The sequence below is a fragment of the Mesoplodon bidens genome (assembly GCF_964165515.1).
Source record: "Mesoplodon bidens genome assembly, chromosome: 14".
Lineage (NCBI taxonomy): Eukaryota > Metazoa > Chordata > Mammalia > Artiodactyla > Ziphiidae > Mesoplodon > Mesoplodon bidens.
Window position 1 is genome coordinate 9,841,904 of NC_138170.1, and position 19,848 is coordinate 9,861,751.

The 19,848-nt window shown below is 43.7% G+C and overlaps 1 protein-coding gene across 4 annotated transcripts in view; it reads left to right on the forward strand.

The window, feature by feature from the left end:
• Positions 1 to 19,516, forward strand: part of USP39 (ubiquitin specific peptidase 39) — a 28,443-nt gene extending 8,927 nt beyond the window's left edge. For all 4 annotated transcript variants that reach the window (XM_081253541.1, XM_081253540.1, XM_081253542.1 and 1 more), the window contains 8 exons: positions 1,927 to 2,152; positions 3,771 to 3,848; positions 4,742 to 4,809; positions 5,539 to 5,727; positions 11,167 to 11,309; positions 16,265 to 16,400; positions 18,097 to 18,183; positions 19,024 to 19,516. In XM_081253541.1, the coding sequence (XP_081109667.1) occupies positions 1,927 to 2,152; positions 3,771 to 3,848; positions 4,742 to 4,809; positions 5,539 to 5,727; positions 11,167 to 11,309; positions 16,265 to 16,400; positions 18,097 to 18,183; positions 19,024 to 19,071 (975 nt within the window). In that variant the 3' untranslated portion in view covers positions 19,072 to 19,516. The remainder of the gene's footprint in view (positions 1 to 1,926; positions 2,153 to 3,770; positions 3,849 to 4,741; positions 4,810 to 5,538; positions 5,728 to 11,166; positions 11,310 to 16,264; positions 16,401 to 18,096; positions 18,184 to 19,023) is intronic.
• Positions 19,517 to 19,848: the final 332 nt, after the last annotated feature.

The following is a 19,848-nucleotide window of genomic DNA, read 5'->3' on the forward strand; positions in this document are numbered from 1 at the left end:
ACTCCTAATTTATCCCCTCCCCCCCCTTTTCCCTTTGGTAACCATAAGTTTTCTATGTCAGTGAGTCTGTTTCTGTTTCATGGATAAGTTCATTTGTGTCATGTTTTAGATTTCACATGTAAGTGATATCATACGGTATTTGTCTTTCTCTTTCCGGCTTAGTGTGATAATCTTTGGGTCCATCCATGTTTCTGTAAAAGGCATTATCTCATTCTTTTTGTGGCTGAGTAACATTCCAGTGTGTGTATGTGTGTGTGTGTGTGTATATGTATCACATCTTCTTTATCCGCTCATCTGTTGATGGACATTTAGCTTGTTTCCATGTCTTGGCTGTTGTAAATAGTGCTTCTATGAATATTGGGGTACATGTGTTTTTTCGAATTATAGTTATCTCCGGATATATGCTTAGGAGTGGGATTGCTGGATCATACAGTAGCTCTATTTTTAGCTTTTTAAGGAACCGCCATACTGTTCTCCATAGTGACTGCACCAATTTACATTCCTACCAGCAGTGTAGGAGGGTTCCCAAAAGGGTGTTCTTCATCTTGCATTGTCACTGTTACCATTGAAAAAAACTTTTCCCATTTTTTTTTTTAATGAATTTTATTTATTGATTTTTGGCTGCATTGGGTCTTGGTTGCTGTGTGCGGACTTTCTCTAGTTGCGGTGAGCGGGGGCTACTCTTCGTTGTGGTGCGTGGGCTTCTCATTGTGGTGGCTTCTCTTGTTGCAGAGCACGGGCTCTAGGCGTGCGGGCTTCAGTAGTTGTGGTGCGCGGGTTTCAGTAGTTGTGGCACGCGGGCCCAGTAGTTGTGGTCTCCTTCCCAGTTTCATAACTCACACTAATAAGCATTTGTTTTTCTTGAACTAACATCACAGCTTACCCTTCCCCTCCCCATATCCTCAAGTCCATTCTCTAGTAGGTCTGTGTCTTTAGTGGCAGGTCTTTATCTTTTTGCTTAATGAGATAAAATTAATTTTTCTTCTCTTAAACCTTTTAACTATTTTCCATCATAACAGAGTACATTCATTTTTATATACAGTTGTATCGTTTTGTTTTGTTTTGTTTTCTTTTTTTTTTTTTGGCCGTGCCACACAACATGCGGGATCTTAGTTTCCCAACCAGGGGTCAAACCTGTGCCCCCTGCAGTGGAAGTGCAGAGTCTTAACCACTGGACCAGGGAAGTCCCTGTATCATTTTATTACCACCCTCTCAATACCACATTTGGGGAAGACACCGGGTTTTACTAAGATGTTTTTCATTTAATGTACAGTTGAGAGATGGCGGAACTGTGGTCTCCAGATAGTTCTCTCTGCCCCAGCCAAATACATGGTGAAGAAGGAGTATCTGGATTTCTAGCCTTTAGTTCCTGTGAATCCAGACATAGTCATAGGTCTAATTAGAGTAAACAAAGGAAATTTTTAATTAAGTTGGTCAGCAGATAGGGATTTGAATACCTTTTTTTTTTTTTTTTTCTGTACGCGGGCCTCTCACTGTTGTGGCCTCTCCCGTTGCGGAGCACAGGCTCCGGACGTGCAGGCTCAGCGGCCATGGCTCACGGGCCCAGCCGCTCTGCGGCATGTGGGATCTTCCCGGACCGGGGCACGAACCCGTGTCCCCTGCATCGGCAGGCGGACTCTCAACCACTGCGCCGCCAGGGAAGCCCGAATACCTTTATTTTAAAACTCCTTTGTTATACCCACGTTAGCAGAGTGTCTGCAGAACTGAACTTTCTATAAAACTCACTATAAAGGATGTTTCTCTAATGTGAAGTCTGGGGGGGATTCTCTGGGAGTGCATTTGCTTCTGATTCTTTAAGGCATCACAGGCACAGTTCTATTAGAAGAACTTTAGGTGGTCGAGCTTGGCTCCCAGGGGTCCTGAAGAAAGGCTGTGGATTAATTGGAGTGTTTGTCTGATTTCCAGGCTCTGTCTAACGTTCCTCCTCTCCGAAACTACTTCCTGGAAGAAGACAATTATAAGAACATCAAGCGTCCTCCTGGGGATATCATGTTCTTGTTGGTCCAGCGTTTTGGAGAGCTGATGAGAAAGCTCTGGAACCCTCGAAATTTCAAGGCACATGTCTCTCCCCATGAGATGCTTCAAGCTGTCGTCCTTTGCAGCAAGAAGACTTTTCAGATCACCAAGCAAGGTAAGGAAGGAGTAATTCATGTTTTCTGACTTTAGGGCAACACAACTAGTTTGATGAGCACATTTACTTCCACTTTGCTGTGAACCTTACAGTAGCCGGAGCGAGTGTCCAGTGCATAGTGTGGTTAGGTTCTTCACTCTTCCTTCCTCAGCCTGCCCTGCCCAGAGTCCCGAGCGATTTCAGCTGGATAGAAAGTCTGTCTGCTTTGGTGAACTAAACTCTACGACTCAGGAAAACCAGGAGGCTGGGAAAGGCACCAACCCTTATTAAGCGCCTGCCACTTTTGGTTCTCATTTTGCCATGTTGCAGACTAGAATATTTTATTTTGAGTATTTTTATCTCTCTAAACTCAATTAGTTATTGCCACATGAGTAGCTCTTAATACCTGTATCTGATATGATATTCTCTAGCATCCAGGTCAGTTGATTCACCGTTCACTCATGGTGCTAGTAGGTTTTCATGCTACCAGGATAAGAAACACAGTTGTTTCTTCCAGGAGCTCCTATTCTAGTGGGGAAAATAGTGACGTAGAAAGATGCTTACAGGATGTTAAGTGTTGTGATAGAGGAAGCACAGCATGCTATGAGAGGAGCACAGAGTAAGGACGCCCGTCGAGCACACGGGAGGTGGGCTGGGGTCAGAGTGAAGGAAGAGACACCTAAGGTTTAGGTAGCGGGGAGACAGGCTGGGGTTGGGCATTCCAGGTAGAGAGGACACCGGACAGGAGCATGGAGCTGCCTGGTGCAGAGAGAAGACTGCATGTGGCTGGACCCTTGGATCCAATGATGAGAGCCGAGGTGGACCAGGTGTTGGGTTTATATGCCACTATAAGGAGGCTGGATTACATCCTGGTAACAGTGGGGAGTCCGTGAACACTTTGAAGTAAAGATATGCCTTCACGTTTTTGTTTTGAGAACATTCTGGCTGAGGAGTGACTTAGAAGGGAAGTTCAGTAATGGCTTTTTAAATTTTTATTTAAATTAATTTTTTTTTTTTTTTAAATATTTGGCCATGCCTCATGGCTTGCGGGAGCTCAGTTACCCGACCAGGGATTGAACCTGGGCCTCAGCAGTGAAAGCGTCAAGTCCTAACCACTAGACCAGCAGTCCGCAAGCTTTTTGGCACCAGGGAAGGTTTCGTGGAAGACAGTTTGTCCCCGGGCGAGGGGTGGGAAGGTGGTGGGGGAGGGTTCAGGCTGTACTGGGAGCGATGGGGAGCGGCAGATGAAGCTTCCCTCGCTCGCCCGCCGCTCACCTCCTGCCGTGCGGCCCGGTTCCGGACAGCGGTCCTTGGCCCAGGGGTTGGGGACCCCTGCCCTAGACTACCGGGGAACTCCCAGTGATGGCTCTTGATGGGTGATGAGACTCGGGTTTGGAATAGAGGTGATAATCGAAGATTTCGGTTGAACCAGAGACCAAGGGGGAGAGTAAAGATCAGAAGACCGAGAGTTTGTCCTTCAGGAGCGCCAGCGTGTAGTGGCCAGGTAGAGGAGGATGCCCAGGGGACGGGATGGCGTGGCCGGAGAGGAAGGAGAAAACACAGAAATGCCAGCCTGCCCGTGGTTTGGACTATCGTACTGTCTCCCAGCCTTGACATACCATCTTTCTTTCTTTTCCAGGGGATGGAGTCGACTTTCTCTCCTGGTTTTTGAATGCTCTACACTCAGCTCTGGGGGGCACAAAGAAGAAAAAAAAGAGTAAGTCATGTTATTTTGTGAAAGGGAGCACTTTTTTGTTTTGTTGCTTCTTTTTTCAAAAACACTTTGCAGCTTCCCATCCTTTTCTTCTTACCTGTTTATCTTTTTGTGTTAGGGTAGTGTCTCTGTATATATGGGCTAAATCTTGTTCCTGAATGGTTTCCTCTCCATTTTTCTTTATTAGAATATGGTTATATCTAATGGCATTTTAAATAAGTGGAAATGGGTATATGATTGTGCTCTAGAAGTCCTGACCCAGTTTCAAGCTGGGGGGCTGGGCAGCATGCTGTAGACATGCTAGTGGTGCCAGAGTGAGGGCTTGGTGGGCGGATTGCCTGGCTTGTAATGAAACAGACTAAAAGCTCGTGCCTCGCCCTGAGCGTGTACTTGGCGAAATGAGGCTGGCCGCTCTGTTCATTCTCAGACCTTGAGTCCCTGTGTTTCTTAGCATCCAGGTGGGCTTAGCAGTAGCTAGACATTTTTCATGAATGCCAAAAATAACTCTTAGCTTAGAGACCGCTGAACCAGGTGAATAATTTTGGAGACCAAATGCGGTTTTCTTCTTCCTGGGTTCTGACGGTGTTGGTTTCTTCGTGTGGGATTGTGGCCTCGTTCTTTTCCTGTCACACAGCCCTGTCACCTCTTCAGGTATCTTCAGCCTGTGCGCCCCATCTCTCTTGGGAAGAAGATAGACATAAAATAATTATTTACGCAAATACTTACAAAGGTATAATTTAGTGGTATATGGTACAAAGGTTCTTCTGTGCTTAGTGAGGGCTTTGGGTCTTATGCTGGAAGATGCTTGTTTATTTCAGAAATTTAGGAGTTAAGACTGTATTTTGGAAATGCTTTCCAAACTGACAGAATTTGCATTTTGATTTCCGTTTGTACAGCTATTGTGACTGATGTTTTCCAGGGGTCCATGAGGATCTTCACTAAAAAGCTTCCTCATCCTGATTTGGTGAGTGGCTTGAACCGAGTTTTGGACCGATTTATATCGCCTGAGGGGATTTAGGGTGGACAGATGCTTAGATAAGCTGGTACAGCCTTTTGCTCCAGGAAGAGGTTCTACAGTACACCTGCCAAGTGGCACTTCCCCTAGGTTCCTGTTGCACCAGCGTGCTTAAGTTTGGGAGGTAGTGGTTGGATAGAACAGTTGACCTTTGAACAACACAGGTTTGAACTGCACTGGTTCACTTGTACATGGATTTTTTTTTTTAATACATAAAACGACTACGTTTACGTTTAGCAGTTGGTTGAATCCGAGGATGCGGAGTCTGTGGATATGGAGGGCCAACTATAGGACTTGAGCATCCGTGGATTTTGGTATCCAAGGCAGCTCCTGGAACCAACCATAGCTACCGAGGGATGACTGATTTCAGTGTTCTGGCCACTGGGGGGTGCTGGCGTGTTTTTTCCAGAAAGCTCAGATAAGCTTTCTAGATCATCTAAAAACTTTTAAAGGAGTCTAGTATTTAAATAAAATCTCTCTGAAGATGGAAGCACGGTTTTTGCATTAATCTAAACAGGTACAACTGCACGTGAAACTGCCCAGTCTCTTGGGCACCCCTCTTGGTTCACTTCAATATTAAATGAGGTAAATGTAACAGAAACATCGTTTCTTTCCATCTGTGGTGTTCTCCACTCCGCTCACACTCCCTCCCTCCTTTTGCTTCTCCCTCATTGCTAGCCAGCAGAAGAAAAAGAGCAGCTGCTCCACAATGACGAGTACCAAGAGACGATGGTGGAGTCCACGTTCATGTACCTGACGCTGGACCTTCCTACCGCCCCCCTCTACAAGGACGAGAAGGAGCAGCTCATTATCCCCCAGGTGCCGCTCTTCAACATCTTGGCCAAGTTCAACGGCATCACTGAGAAGGTAGGCCATTAGCACACCTGCCCTGCTGATACCCCGTTCTCTCTCTTGACATTTTTCTTTTTATACTCGGAAATTGCCACGTGTATGTAATGCGTTTATTTTAAAGTATATTGTGTTTATTGAGCCTCCCAGACTTCCTGATGTTTCACCCCCAACTCTTAACTTGAGTTACAGTGCCTCTGGGTAGTATGGAGAAAGGAAGTGGGTATTTAGGATAGTAGGAACTCACAAAAGTACGAAAAACTCCCGCCTTTTAAAACACATGACATCAGTATTAAAGTGGAAAAAAAAACAGAATTAAGGTACAAATACAATGAAACAATTTATTCTTGTTCTACCATTGCTCTGCATCAAGTTAAAGGTTTCCTTTTATCTGCTGAGTTAACCGTCTTGGTTTAATTCCCTTCTTCATCCTAGACAAATTTAATCCTTTTTGATTCTTTTGAACTTTTTAACTTTGGTTCTTTTTTTTTTAACTTGATGCCTCATTCCAAACCCTTTCTGCTCTCTTTTTTAGCTAAGGTTCATTGGTTTTCAGATAGTAAATGCCCATTTCTCCCCCCCACCCCCATCCCCTTCTCTCGCTCTCTCTCACACATGCATATGCACACGCACACGCACACGCATAGAGATAGGTAACCTAAAATATCTAGCCTGTTTCTTAGGCTCATTTTATTTTGGGGAGGCAAAAGACCTTGGGGCTCATCTAGTTCAGTTTATTTTATTTGGTTTTGGTTTATATTGGTTTTAAATGACAGAGCTGGGGATTTTTTCATCTGACTTTTTCAGCTATGCCACCTGGTCCTTATTATTACTGTTTGTTCAAATTCAAGTAATATTAAGATTCCCGTGGACCCTCAGTATTGATTTAAATTTATTGTTATTATAATACTACTTAAATTAGTATAAACATCAATGTTGGTATAAGCTTTTTATACCTACAGCTTTTAAGCACGTATTAAATGATAACAAACTTTTATACAAACAAAACTTTGAAACCAATAAAATTGGTTAATATTAAGGGCTCTTGTAATGCGAGCTTAGCTAAAACCTTGCTGTGTGAATATGGTACTGATGTCCAGGGTGAAATCCTTCCCCTCAGTATTTTCTCATAAATTCCAGAGAAACCTTTTCAAGTTAGGCTGTGACATCATTTAGGTGTTAAATCTGTCTATCCTTCACGACTCTGAGATAACTAAAAATAGTGCTTCTTGATGTCAGCTAGTTCATAGACACAGATGTGGGCAGTGAAATCTCTTGGCATTTACTTGATTAAAAATTTTTCTTTGCTTTTAGCACAGTATTTTATTTCAGTCACGCAGAGATGAGTTACTTCATATGACCAAAAAGACATTTTTTCCAATAGTGCTTATATTATACCCTTAGATGATCAGAAATTTACTTAAGAGAAGGTGTGGCTGTGGCATGTGTGCTAGAGCTGGAAAGTTTTTATTTCTCCAGCGCTGTGAGGTTACTCATCATGTGGCAAGGGAACTTAGTTTTTTAAAAAGTAGCAGTTCTATGGAGATACAATTCGCAGCACCATATAATTAAGCTATTTAAAGTTTACAGTTCAGTGGTTTTTTTCCTACATTCACAGATCTTTGCAACCACCACCAGAGTCAGCTTTGGAACATTTTCATCATCGATGTTTTTTATCGCCCTTTAGTTGTCATTCCAACCCTCTTGTCTCCCCCAGCCCCAGACAACTGCTAATCTACTTTCTGCCTCTGTAGATTCGCCTCTTCTGGACATTTCATACAATATGTGGTCTTTTGTGATGTGCTTCTTTCACTTAGTATAAAGCGTTTTCAGGGTTCGTTCACGTGGTAGCATCTATCAGTACTTCATTCCTTTTTGCAGCCAGATAATATCCCATTGTATGAATACACCACGTTTTGTTTATTCATTCATCAGCTGATGGACATTTGGAGTTGTTTTCACCTTTCTGGTGTTATGAATAACGCTACTATAAATACCAGTCTACAGGGTTTTGTGTGGACATGTTTTCACTTCTCTTGGGTGGGTATTGGGGAGTGGCATTGCTGAGTCATATGGTAACTCTTAAGGTTAGCCATTTGAAGAACTGCCAGACTGTCTTCCAAAGTGGCTGCACTATGTTATATTCCTACCCCCAGTGTATGAGTGTTCCAGTTTCTCTACATCTTCACCAATGTTTGTTATTGTTCATCTTCTAGATTATAGGCATCCTAGTACGTGTGAAGTGGTATCTCATTATGGTTTGGATTTGTATTTCCCTGATGGCTAATGATGTTAACCATTTTTTCATGTGCTCATTGGACATTTGCATATCATCTTTGGAGAAATGTTTATTTAGATCCTTCGTGCATTTTAAAAATTAGGTTATTTATCTATTTATTATTATTGAGTTGTAAGAATTCTGTCTATAATCTAGATACCAGGCCCTTATCAAATGTATGATTTGCAAATATTTTCTCCCATTCTGTGGCTTGCATTTTCACCCTCTTGATAGTATCATTTGAGGCATAAAAGTTTTAATTTTGTTGAAATACTGTCTAGTTTTTCGTTTATAGTGTGTGCTTTTGTTGTCATATGTAAGAATCCATTGTTAAATCCCAGGTCATGAAGATTTACTCTCGTGTTTTCATCTAAGACTTTTGTAGTTTTAGCTCTTACATTTCAGGCCTTTAATTCATTTTAAGGAAAGTTTAGTATATGGTATAAAGTACAAGGTCCAACTTTATTCTTTTGCATATGACTGACCGTCTAGTTGTCCTAGTACTATTTGTTGAAAAGACTATTCTTTTCGCATTGAATGGTCTTGGCACCCTTGTTGAAAAATCATTTGACCATAGACACATGGGTTTATTTCCGGACTCTCAATTTTATTCCATTGACGTATATGTTAAGACCACAGTCTTGGTTATTACGGCTTTGTAGTTAGTTTTGAAATCAGAAACTGTGAATCCTCTGACTTTGTTCTTTTTCAAGATAGTTCTGGCTGTTTTGGGTTCCTTGCAATTCCTTGCACATTCAAATTTGAGGATCAGCTTGTGGATTTCTACAAAGAAGCTAGCTGGTATTCTGACAGGGGTTGTGTTGAATCTGTAGATTAGTTTGGCAATTATTGCCATCTTAATGATGGAAGTCTTCTGATTCATAAACATGGGATGTTTTTCTATTTATTTATCTTTATTTTTTTTTTTTTAATTTTTTAAAGCTAGATGACCTTGGGTATAGCGATAACATTTTATATTATTTTATTTATTATTTTTAAATAAATTTATTTATTTATTTATATTTTTGGCTGCATTGGGTCTTCGTTGCTGTGTGTGGGCTTTCTCTAGTTGCGGAGAGCAGGAGCTGCTTGTTGTTGCGGTGGCTTCTCTTGCTGCAGAGCACGGGCCCTAGGCACCGGGGGCTTCAGTCGTTGTAGCTCGTGGGCTCTAGAGCGCAGGCTCAGTAGCTGTGGCTCACGGGCCCAGTTGCTCCGCGGCACGTGGGATCCCCCCGGACCAGGGCTTGAACCCGTGTTCCCCTGCATTGACAGGCGGATTCCCAACCACCGTGCCACCAGGGAAGTCCCATTCATAAACATGGGATGTTTTTCTATTTATTTATCTTTAATTTCTTTCAACAATGTTTTATAGTTTTCAGAGTATGTTTTGAACTTCTTTTAAGTTTATTCCTAAATATTTTATTCTTTTTGATGCCATTATAAATGGAGTTGTCTTCTTAAGTTTAGTTTTGGATTGTTAATTGCATGTGTGTAGAAATACAGTTGATTGTCGTATATTGATTTTGTAGCCTGCAACCTTGCCGGACTTTTAAAGTGGATTTCTTAGGATTTTCCACATACAAGATCATGTTATCTGCAAACAGAGATAGTTTTATTTCTTCCTTTCCGATCTGGATGCTTCTTATTTACTTATTTACGTTTTATTGCCTGATTGCTCTGGCTGGAACCTCTAGTACAGTGTTGAATAGAAGTGGTAAATGCAGACATCCTTATGTCGTACCTGATCTTAAGGGAGCGCATCCAGGCTTTCACCAGTAAGTATGATGTGAGCTGTGGATTTTTCATAGATAGCCTTTATCAGGTTGAGGAAGTTCTTTCTATCTGTAGTTTACTGAGTGTTTTTCTCATGATAAGGTGTTGGATTTTGTCAAATGCTTTTTTGTGTCTAATGAGATGATTGTATGGTTTTCGGTTATTCCTATTTATTGCCTTATTTATTCTATTAATATGAAATGGTACATTACATTAATTGATTTTTGGATGTTAAGCTACCTTTGTATTCCTGGATAAACCATACTTGGTCATGTATAGTTGGTGTATAATTCTTTGTTGTTGTTTATGTTGGAATTGGTTCGCTAGTATTTTGTTGAGGATTTTGGCGTCCATGTTCATAGAAATATTGATCTGTTGTTGTCTTTTCTTGAGATGTGACACTCCAGAGAGTGATGGTCTTTCCTCTCTGATTATGATTAGTCTTTCATTCCTATCTCTTAGTTGTTTTTTTTTAAAATTTATTTATTTTGGGCTGCATTGGGTCTTCGTTGCTGTGCGTGGGCTTTCCCTAGTTGTGGAGAGCGGGGGCCACTCTTTGTTGCGTTGCGCGGGCTTCGCATTGCGGTGGCTTCTCGTATTGCGGAGCGCGGGCTCTAGAGCGCAGACTCAGTAGTTGTGGCGCACGGGCCTAGTCGCTCCGCGGCACGTGGGATCTTCCTGGACCAGGGCTCGAACCCGTGTCCCCTGCATTGGCAGGCGGACTCTCAACCACTGCGCCACCAGGGAAGCCCCTATCTCTTAGTTTTTACTGTAGTACATTGTGTTTGTGTTAAGGAAAAGTAAATATATGTTCACTAGCTTTTAAGCCTCTTGGGCTGAGGAGAATGTCCTGGGCCCCCACCACTCCATCCCCTCAAACGTGCTGAGTGAGGCCTCAGTAAGTGTTGCCCAACAGATTGCACTTGACCCACCAGTCTCGGGGCCTTTGAGGAGGAAGGAACGTGGGATGTCAGTTGACAGCTCTGCTGGAAAACCCTCGGTGATGAGGGGCTCCTCGCTGCCTCCTAAGTGCCTGTTCACGGTGCACGCGTCTAGTGGTCAGGAAGCTCTTCTTTATTTTGAATTAAGTGAGACTCTCATGGTTTTTAAATTCTGAGCTTTTAACAAATCCTCTTTTTCACTTGACATTTTTGTTTTCCTTATAGAAAGGAATATCCATACTGTGGTTGGACTTCAACAGTATGATTGTGTGCTGGCTGAAATGCAGCCCACAGTTGAGGGATTTTAGCCGTAGCTAAACAGCTGTTCCTCAGCCTTGTAGGTGGTTTCTGGGATCAGGTGTCTTCTGAATTCTACATGTAAGGCAAAATTATATTAACCCCAAACAAGCCAAAACAAAACTCATGTCCCTGCTCTAATTTGATAATTTTCTTTTCTCTCTCTAGGAATATAAGACTTACAAGGAGAACTTTCTGAAGCGCTTCCAGCTCACCAAGCTGCCTCCGTATTTAATCTTTTGCATTAAGAGATTCACTAAGAACAACTTCTTTGTGGAGAAGAATCCGACTATTGTCAACTTCCCTATTACGTGGGTGTTCCCCTGCTTCACGTCCTCTTAGGGGGCATGAGCTTGAATTTCTCTTTATATCTTTGTGCCACTCTTAGTTTTGGACTGTCTTAGTTGGAGATTGCAAGGCACCTACCTACACTACATAAGTTAAGGGTGTTTATTGGAAGGATAGAGATATTTCAGGGGCCTCAAAGGTGGATGTTTCCCTGCAGGCAGTTCCTCTTTTATCTTCTCTCCTGTTGCTTGCTGGGAATTGTAGTCTTTCAGTAAAGGGAAAAACGGTTGGTAAAAGTAGGGTAGGACAGGTAGGATTCTCTTGGCTTTGAAGATAATCCTGAGCACTTAGTCTGTCCATCTGTTTTCTGGTCATTGCATCTTGTATGCTGTAGTTAAGGATGGACAGTGGGGATGACTCTAGATTTGTCTTGCTTTCTTGGGGCCCTACTACCTTATTTCTTCCCTAGAGGATAAAGTCTGAAATGTGTTCAGTTTCTCCCTCTTGATGAGGAAGTTACACATTTTGATGTATAGTCTTATTTTTAATTGACCATGCAGTTGTCTTTTTGCAAACATTTATGAGTGTTCTAATGGGAAATTTGGAGGAGTTGCAAAAGGCTCCTGCAAGACCCTTTTGGAGGTAGACGGTTGGTTTCCAGTTCTCAGGAGACATGGTTTTTCACACTCTGAAGGTGATCTCTCTGAGAACACGGAGAAGCCTGGTGGCAGGGCTGGCAGGAAGAAATGTGGGTCTGTGTGTGGGCGTTTAGATAAGGTAAGAGCGGCGCCTTAAGGTGGTTTCTTACTGAGAACGATTTGGATGGATGGATGATAGGAGTACCGTGCTGTAATAGCTCAGGAGTGTGGTGTTTTTAAACCTTAGAAAGTAGCTGGGAGCTGTAAGGGGCAAATGTTCATCTTCTTCTCTTGTCTTTCTACCTCCATTACCTCCATTTTCTAGATGCCCAGACTGCTCCAGGACTGCCAGTGTTCTCCTTTGAAAATAGTACTGGTTATTTTTTGTTTTTTAATACATTTATTTTGTTTATTTATTTATTTGTGGCTGCGTTGGGTCTTTGTTGCTGTGCACAGGCTTTCTCCAGTTGCAGCGAGCGGGGGCTACTCTTCTTTGCCGTTGCAGGCTTCTCATTGCGGTGGCTTCTCTTGTTGTGGAGCATGGGCTCTAGGCGCGCAGGCTTCGGTAGTTGTGGTGCTTGGGCTTAGTTGCTCCGCAGCATGTGGAATCTTCCTGGACCAGGGATCGAACCTGTGTCCCCTGCATTGGCAGGCGGATTCTTAACCATTGCTCCACCAGCAAAGTCCCAGTACCGGTTCTTAATTCTGTGTAGTGTTTAAGAGGGTAGCAACTCAAATTAAAGAACTCAGAGTTCTGTGCCGTCCTAGCCATGTGGCCTTGGGCAGGTCACTTGCATATTCTCTCCTGGATTAAATGAGAAGCTTGGACTAGATGAGCTCTAGGGGTCCTTCCAGGTGTAACATTTTATTGTTTCTGGTTCCATCATCACCAGGACTATGAGAACAGTGGGGGTTGAGGAGAGAAAACCTTTGTAGTTAGGATTACAGGAGAACTTCTTTTTCTCTTTTCACGCACTTTTCATCCTGTTCTTCTCTAGTATCGTGTTTGTGTGACAAGTAGAATGAAATCAGGGGACATGAAGGCCAGCTCTCTGCCAACTTGCGTAGGACCACAGAGGGGCTTTCCTTGAAAGTCTGTGTATCAGGGTTTTAGTTCAGAACTGGGCTTCTGTGAATTGCCACAGTCACCAGTTTGTTCCTGGAAGGAAGGAGTGCCCTTGACTCCAGGGCAGCTCCAGAGAAGGACTATGTGTTGGTGGTAGTTCCTGCCCAGTCACCACAGAAATTTCCTTACTCCGGCAGTTTTTTTTTTGTGTGTGTGTGTGGTACGTGGGCCTCTCACTGTTGTGGCCTCTCCTGTTGCGGAGCACAGGCTCCGGACGTGCAGGCTCAGCGGCCATGGCTCACGGGCCCAGCCGCTCCACGGCATGTGGGATCTTCCCGGACCGGGGCACGAACCCGTGTCCCCTGCATCGGCAGGCGGACTCTCAACCACTGCGCCACCAGGGAAGCCCCGGCAGTTTCTTTTATATTGGACCTGTAGTATGTTTATTTTGCCGCCAGTTGCATTTGGATTTTTGGTAACTGTGACTTCAGTAGTTTGTCTTCCAGAAAGCTTTGGAGAAGTTGAGAAAAAGGTTACTTCTCAACCAGTCAGCCTTTTAGAGAACATCAAACTGGGTGACTGATTCTGGAAACCTGTACTTTAATTACTTTGTGCACTGTCATTACTTTTAGACTAATATGGTTCTAGGTTAGCCAAGGTCCCCGCTTCTTGAAGAGGACCCTTATCAGACCTAATTCTTCTCCTGTGTTTTATTCATAACACATCTTCTTTTTACCAGAGATTGAGCAGACTTGCAGGGATTAGGGACCCTCTGCTCATTTGGAGATAGGTTTGCTGGAGCACAGGTTTCAAGTTTCACTTCCAGCTAGTTAGGTGGTCTCAAAGTTGGACTGTTCTGATTGGCGGATGAGTATGGTTTGCTCCGTTGACTGTTTTCTAAAACAAAATGATTTAAGGTATTTATTCCCTTTTGTCACTTCAAGAGTTTCGTTTCAGTCATGGAAACTTGAGTATAAATACTTCTGAAGATTTCTCTAGGACTCATTCAGAGAAGTCTGAACAGCTGTTGTTAAAGCTGAGAAGACCATACAAGAAGTCAGTTTTTGGCAGCCGGGAGGCATTTCTAGAGCTCACATGGGTTTCCTCGGACTCGTATCTAAATTTTCTTTTACCAGTGACTGTTTAGGGAATTCCGTGGTGGTCCAGTGGTTAGGACTCAGCGCTTTCACTGCCGGGGCCCGGGTTTGACCCCTGGCGGGGGAGCCAGCATCCCGCAAGCTGCGTGGCCAAAACAAAACAAAACACCCGATAAAGAGCAACAGTGACTCTTTGATCTATATGGGACACTGTCAGTCTGCAGAAATAAGTAGCTATCATGAACACGTAGAAAGTTACATAATATAGTTAGAACAAAGTTGTTTATTAATACATGGTTTGCATTGAAAACTTTTTGTATTTTTGGAGGGGTAATATATTCACAGTCTAAAATTCAAAAGGAGATGCATACCTGGAAGTGACCACGGGATGTGACCGCTATTAGCATTTATTGTAAATCCTTCCAGATGACATTTCTGTGCTTTGTGTTTTCAGTGGTAGCACATCAGACAGTTCTACAGAGATTAGAAATAGGGTATAATCTCTCTTATTCTACATTGTATTTAAATTTTTATAAATATTTGTAGGCTACAGAAGGTTTTATTTTTCCTGAAAACAGTGTAGTTAGCATTCTCTTAATAGTCATGCTAACTGTCAAGCTACTTCCCTATTTAGCTATTCTAAAGATCTTAGTAATTGTCATCGTAGTCTTCACAGTAAGCATTTATTACAGCTCTTGACTTCGTAATAACCGGTGTACATGTATATACTTCAACTGACAGAATTCAACAAATAAAACACAAAAGAAGGTTTTATTCTAAGTACATCAAGAATGCTTCTCTATATTTTAAAAAATGAATGTTCAGGTATTAAAAATAAATTTTATATTTCTAAGTCCCAGTTGAAGGAACCTAGTCAGTAGTTTCTTTTGGCAACCAGAACTGAGAAATTTGGAAGCTGTGGAGTAGCCAGTGTGGTTTCCATAAAGGAAAGAAAGCTGGGTGGGAAAAGAGTAAAGCTGATGTCAAAGCAGAAAAGAGGGCAGGTAGCTCTCGGATCTTGCTGCCTCTCCAGTGCTTGGTTTCAGCTGCATTTCCTAGTCTGAAACCCTTGAATAAATACCCGTTTTGTGCTTAAGCTACCGAGGGTGGATTTTTGTTACTTGTAACCTTTTGCTTATTTAACTAAAAGAAAAACCAATAAAGAAGCAAGGTTCCAGAAGATCAAAGAAAAAAATAAGGCAGATTGATCTGCCTGGTTTGCCATATTGAAATTGTTACAGTGATTATATCCAGTGACAACCCACATGATCATGTGATCAGACTTTCGTAGCCTAAGGCCAGAGACCAGGTGTCCCCTTGACGCTGCCGCTGCAGCTGATTCCCAGATAGGGCAGAGGGTGGGGCGGTTACACGTGTCCTCATCTCAGGGGAGAAGGTGGCACTCACTCTCACAGAGGAGCCCTAGGTTATGTCACCTGCTCTGGGGTGGCAGAGCCCCGGTTCCAGATCAGATCTGAGTGACTCCAGGCCCTGCACGTTTGACTGCTAGGCATGCTTTTGTTTTAGATTTTTTTAAAATTTTGTTATTTATTGATTGGTTTATTTGTTTATTTTGGCTGCACCGAGTCTTAATTGCGGCACATGGGATCTTTGTTGCGGCATGCGAGCTCTTAGCTGCAGCATGCATGCAGGATCTAGCTCCCCAACCAGGGCTCGAACCCAGGCCCCCTGCATTGGGAGCGTGGAGTCTTACCCACTGGACCGCCAGAGAAGTCCCTTAGCATGCTTTTATTTTTTACTTTTTATTCATTTATTTTTTTAACATCTTTATTGGAGTATAGTTGCTTTACAGTGGTGTGTTAGTTTCTGCCTTACAACAAAGTGAATGAGCTATACGCGTACGTATATCCGCATATCTCCTCCCTATCCCACCCTTCTAGGTGGTCACAAAGCACTGAGCTGATCTCCCTGTCCTGAGCATGCTTTTAAAGTGTGCTTTTCCCATAGAGCCAGTCTTTCCAGCTTGACTCATTTTTATGGCAGATTATATGAATTTCCACAAACCTGGGCTCCCATGGCTCTTCAAGCCCACCTAGATCCAGGGTCCTGAAATAGGGTTCCAGAGCTTCATGGTGCATTTGGGTAAGACAGTTAACCTCTACAGGGCTAACCTAGTAGGCTTTGTCTGATCCTCACTTTATTGTCATCGTCCTCAGAAATGTGGACCTGAGGGAGTACTTGTCTGAAGAAGTACAGGCGGTGCACAAGAACACCACCTACGACCTCATCGCCAACATTGTACACGACGGCAAGCCCTCTGAGGGCTCCTACCGGATTCACGTGCTCCATCATGTGAGTGGGGCTGACTTCTCATGGTGGCAGTGGCAGGAGCAGGTGGTGGTCCTTTGGCATTTCAGAGGGCGCTCCTTTCAGTTTGCTCTTTCTTATCCTTGACTTTGGGACTCTGCAAGTAGTGGAGCTGACAGTGGGCAGTTTAAGGCAACGGTTCTCAATTTTGCCTGCACGTGGCACTCCCCTGTGCGCAGATTGTAGACTCCTGACACCTGGGCCACCCCAGGCCGCTTACGCAAGAACAACGTAACTTGTGCCTGTTGGTTTGCAACTGGGCGGAGGCCAGGAATGCTGCTAAATATCTTACAGTGCACAGGCTGCCTGCGCAGCAAAGAATTTTCTGGCGCAAAGTGTCCGTTAAGACTGCATTAGATTATCTGGAGGTGGGAAGCAGGCATCATGATGTTTTAAAGTTCCCAGGAGATTTCCAGTGTGCAGCCAAGGTTGAGAAGCACTGTCCTAGGCTAGAGCCTTACCACCTAAAGTGGAATCCTTGGACCAGCAGCACTGACATCATATAAGAACTTGTTACAAATCGCAGAATCTCAGACCCCTCCCACACTTCCTGAATCACAGTCTACATGTTAACAAGACCCTCTGATTGGTATGAAAGTTTGCAAAGCACTGGTGTGTAGGTTCCCTTTCAGCTAAAAAAATTTTGTGAATTTGCTGAAAATGGCTGAAATGCGCTTACGATATATTTGGTATCACACAGATTACTAGCACAGATTGTTCTAATTTGATTAGTCTTCTGGGGCAGTGGATTTAATAACCAGCTCTGTCTATCAAGCGCTTTCCTGTGTGCTAGCTAGACAGTATGCCACGTGCTCATGGATGTTCATCTCGTTTATATCCTTAAAACACACTTTCAAGACAGGTGTTAATACCGTCCTTTTACGAGTGAGGGACGTAGGCTCAGACTTTGAATAATTTATCTGAAGTCAGTAGGATTGGGATTTGAACCTAGATATTTGGTTTTACCAGGAATAGGGACTTGATTATGTGATCCTGAGCTTTTGTTGTGTTTCCTGTTCTGCACTACTGGAATATCCAGAATATCTGCAGTGTATCTGTCTTTGGCATTTCTTAGAAGTTGGGATGGGTGAGGCTGGTGAGTTTCCAGAAGTGCTTCTGCCATAATCCAGAAACCTCTTTTCCCCCTTGTTTATGGAAGCATGAAGTAAGGTAGATTTTGCTGTATTTGCAGCACTGTTGTTTTAGGCCAAAGGAAACAGGTTAGTATGGTGGACAGTGTCCACCAAGGACACTTTTTCTTGACTAACTTGCTGTGTCCTCTGGGACGGGGGTGGGAGTGTCCACTTTTGGTTAACACTGCACCTCCTGAGTCAGTGTGTCCGTTGCGTCACTTCTGAGCAGCAGGGAGACATCTTAGGTGAGGAGTAGGGGGTTTCCTCTTCTTTCTCTTTATTGTCCTTAAAAGGCGTACAGTGTTTGAGACTCCATTGTCTTTCAAGGAGTCCTCAGCAGGAATTGAGTTTGCCAAGATGAACACCCCAGAAAGTCTTCAAATTGAATGATGCCCAGCAGAGGCCATGCACCCTTTTACGTACAGCTCTTGCTGGGTGACGGTCTAGTGACTATTCTGATTTTTCTAGCCTTCAGCTGTGATCCCTTCCCTCTTATACCCTTTCAGTTTCAGAGAACAGACTAACCCAGCCCTTGGTACTCTCTGCAGGGGACAGGCAAATGGTATGAATTACAAGACCTCCAGGTGACTGACATCCTTCCGCAGATGATCACGCTGTCGGAGGCTTACATTCAGGTGGGTTGGCCGCAGACTCCACGAGCACGGAGGAGATGGAGTGTGGGTCCAGTGCGAGCAGTGATGTGGGCGAAGGCACGGAATGGGATTGAGTCAGGTTGGGTGCCTTTTGACGTGCACCGGGGAGCGTGGTGGGACCAGATTGTATGGCCCTTAAAGCCCAGGAGTGATCTTCAGGGAAGAGAAGGGTGGAGAAGCATGGAAGAGTGACGAGTGAGCAAGGAGGTTCTGCTTACGGTGAGCCAGGTTAGTTTCGCGAGTGTGTGGTCTGGTTTCAAGGAGGAAGAGCCCAGAGCCATCCGGGCCGCCAGCTAGGAGTTGTCTCTGAAGCTTCCCCAGTCCCCCGGGCAAAGTCAGCGCTCTTCGTGACCCCACCGCACCGTCTCCTGTCTTCGTGGAGCACCAGCTGGACTAGTTTAACTGTCCTCTCCAGTGGCTTGGGAGGTCATGGAGTAGAGTGTCTCTGTCTTCTGTCTCTAACTGTCCTGGCACCTGCAGAGAAGGAGGACTGACGCTAAGAAGATGCTACAGCTTTGTAAAAAAGGAGGGAGACGCTGCTCGTTCCAGAGCTAACTTTCCTTGGTGACTGTCTCACGTTGCAGGTCTGCCTATGAGTCACTTTTTAGAAAAGGAGTTTGGAATGGGAAGAGAAGGATGGGTAGAAAAGTGACAGCTGAGTGAAGGAATTTTCTGAAGCATTATGAGTTAGTTTCAGGGGACTTAGCAAATACGCACGTGGGGTGATAGTTTGTCCATTGCCTAGCGCAGATTTAGATACTTGATAAATATTTGTGGATTGAATGCCAGCTCCTAAATATCTATTGTATTCATTTCTTACAGATTTGGAAGAGGCGAGATAATGATGAAACCAACCAGCAGGGGGCTTGAAGGAGGCATCTAGAGCTTTGCTCCCCGGGGCTTTGGCTGAAGATGGAAATGCGAATACTGAGCACAGGCTGATGGCCCAGCCCCTGAGCCAGCCCAGGTTTTATGTGCCCTGGTTCACACTAGAGCATCCCGGTGCTTCTGCCTAGGATGGCTCTGTGCTGCCACTCAGCTGGTCTTTGATCAATTTATTGTAGATGGATGCTCCTTTCTCCTTCCTGTCTATCTCCCTTCTTGAAGGCCAGGACTCTTTTACAGATGTATGTAATTTATTTCTGAATAGCTGGGAGTAGCTGAAGGACAAGATAGTTTTCTTCTAAGCATCAAAGCCTCAAGATTATAGGAATTAGAGCTTGAAACCAGTAACACCCTTCTTCCATCATAGGTAGATAGTTTTCCTTCATTTCTTTGTGTTTTGGGATGGATTAAATATTTTCCTGTTTTTAAACCAGCCTCTTGTTTCATATCCTTCCCTTAGGCTTCTGCCTAAGGGGAGGATTTAAAAAAAAAAAAATCCTCGCAAACTGTCTACCCTATAGTCTGTTATCTGGTGGACATCATGCTTGTCTCTTCCTGTCAGCCTGTGGGTGGTGTGTCGGTTTAGGATGCATTTATCTCTAAGTAACAAAATGTCTGACTGAAAGAGATAAATTATTACTGGGCTTAACTAGAAGTCTGGAGATGGGTGGTTTCAACCTGCGTGCAGGGCTGTGTGAGGAAAGAGGGAGGGAAGGAGGTAGGAAGAGCATCTGACTGCAGTGCAATTCTGAGAACCTCTCA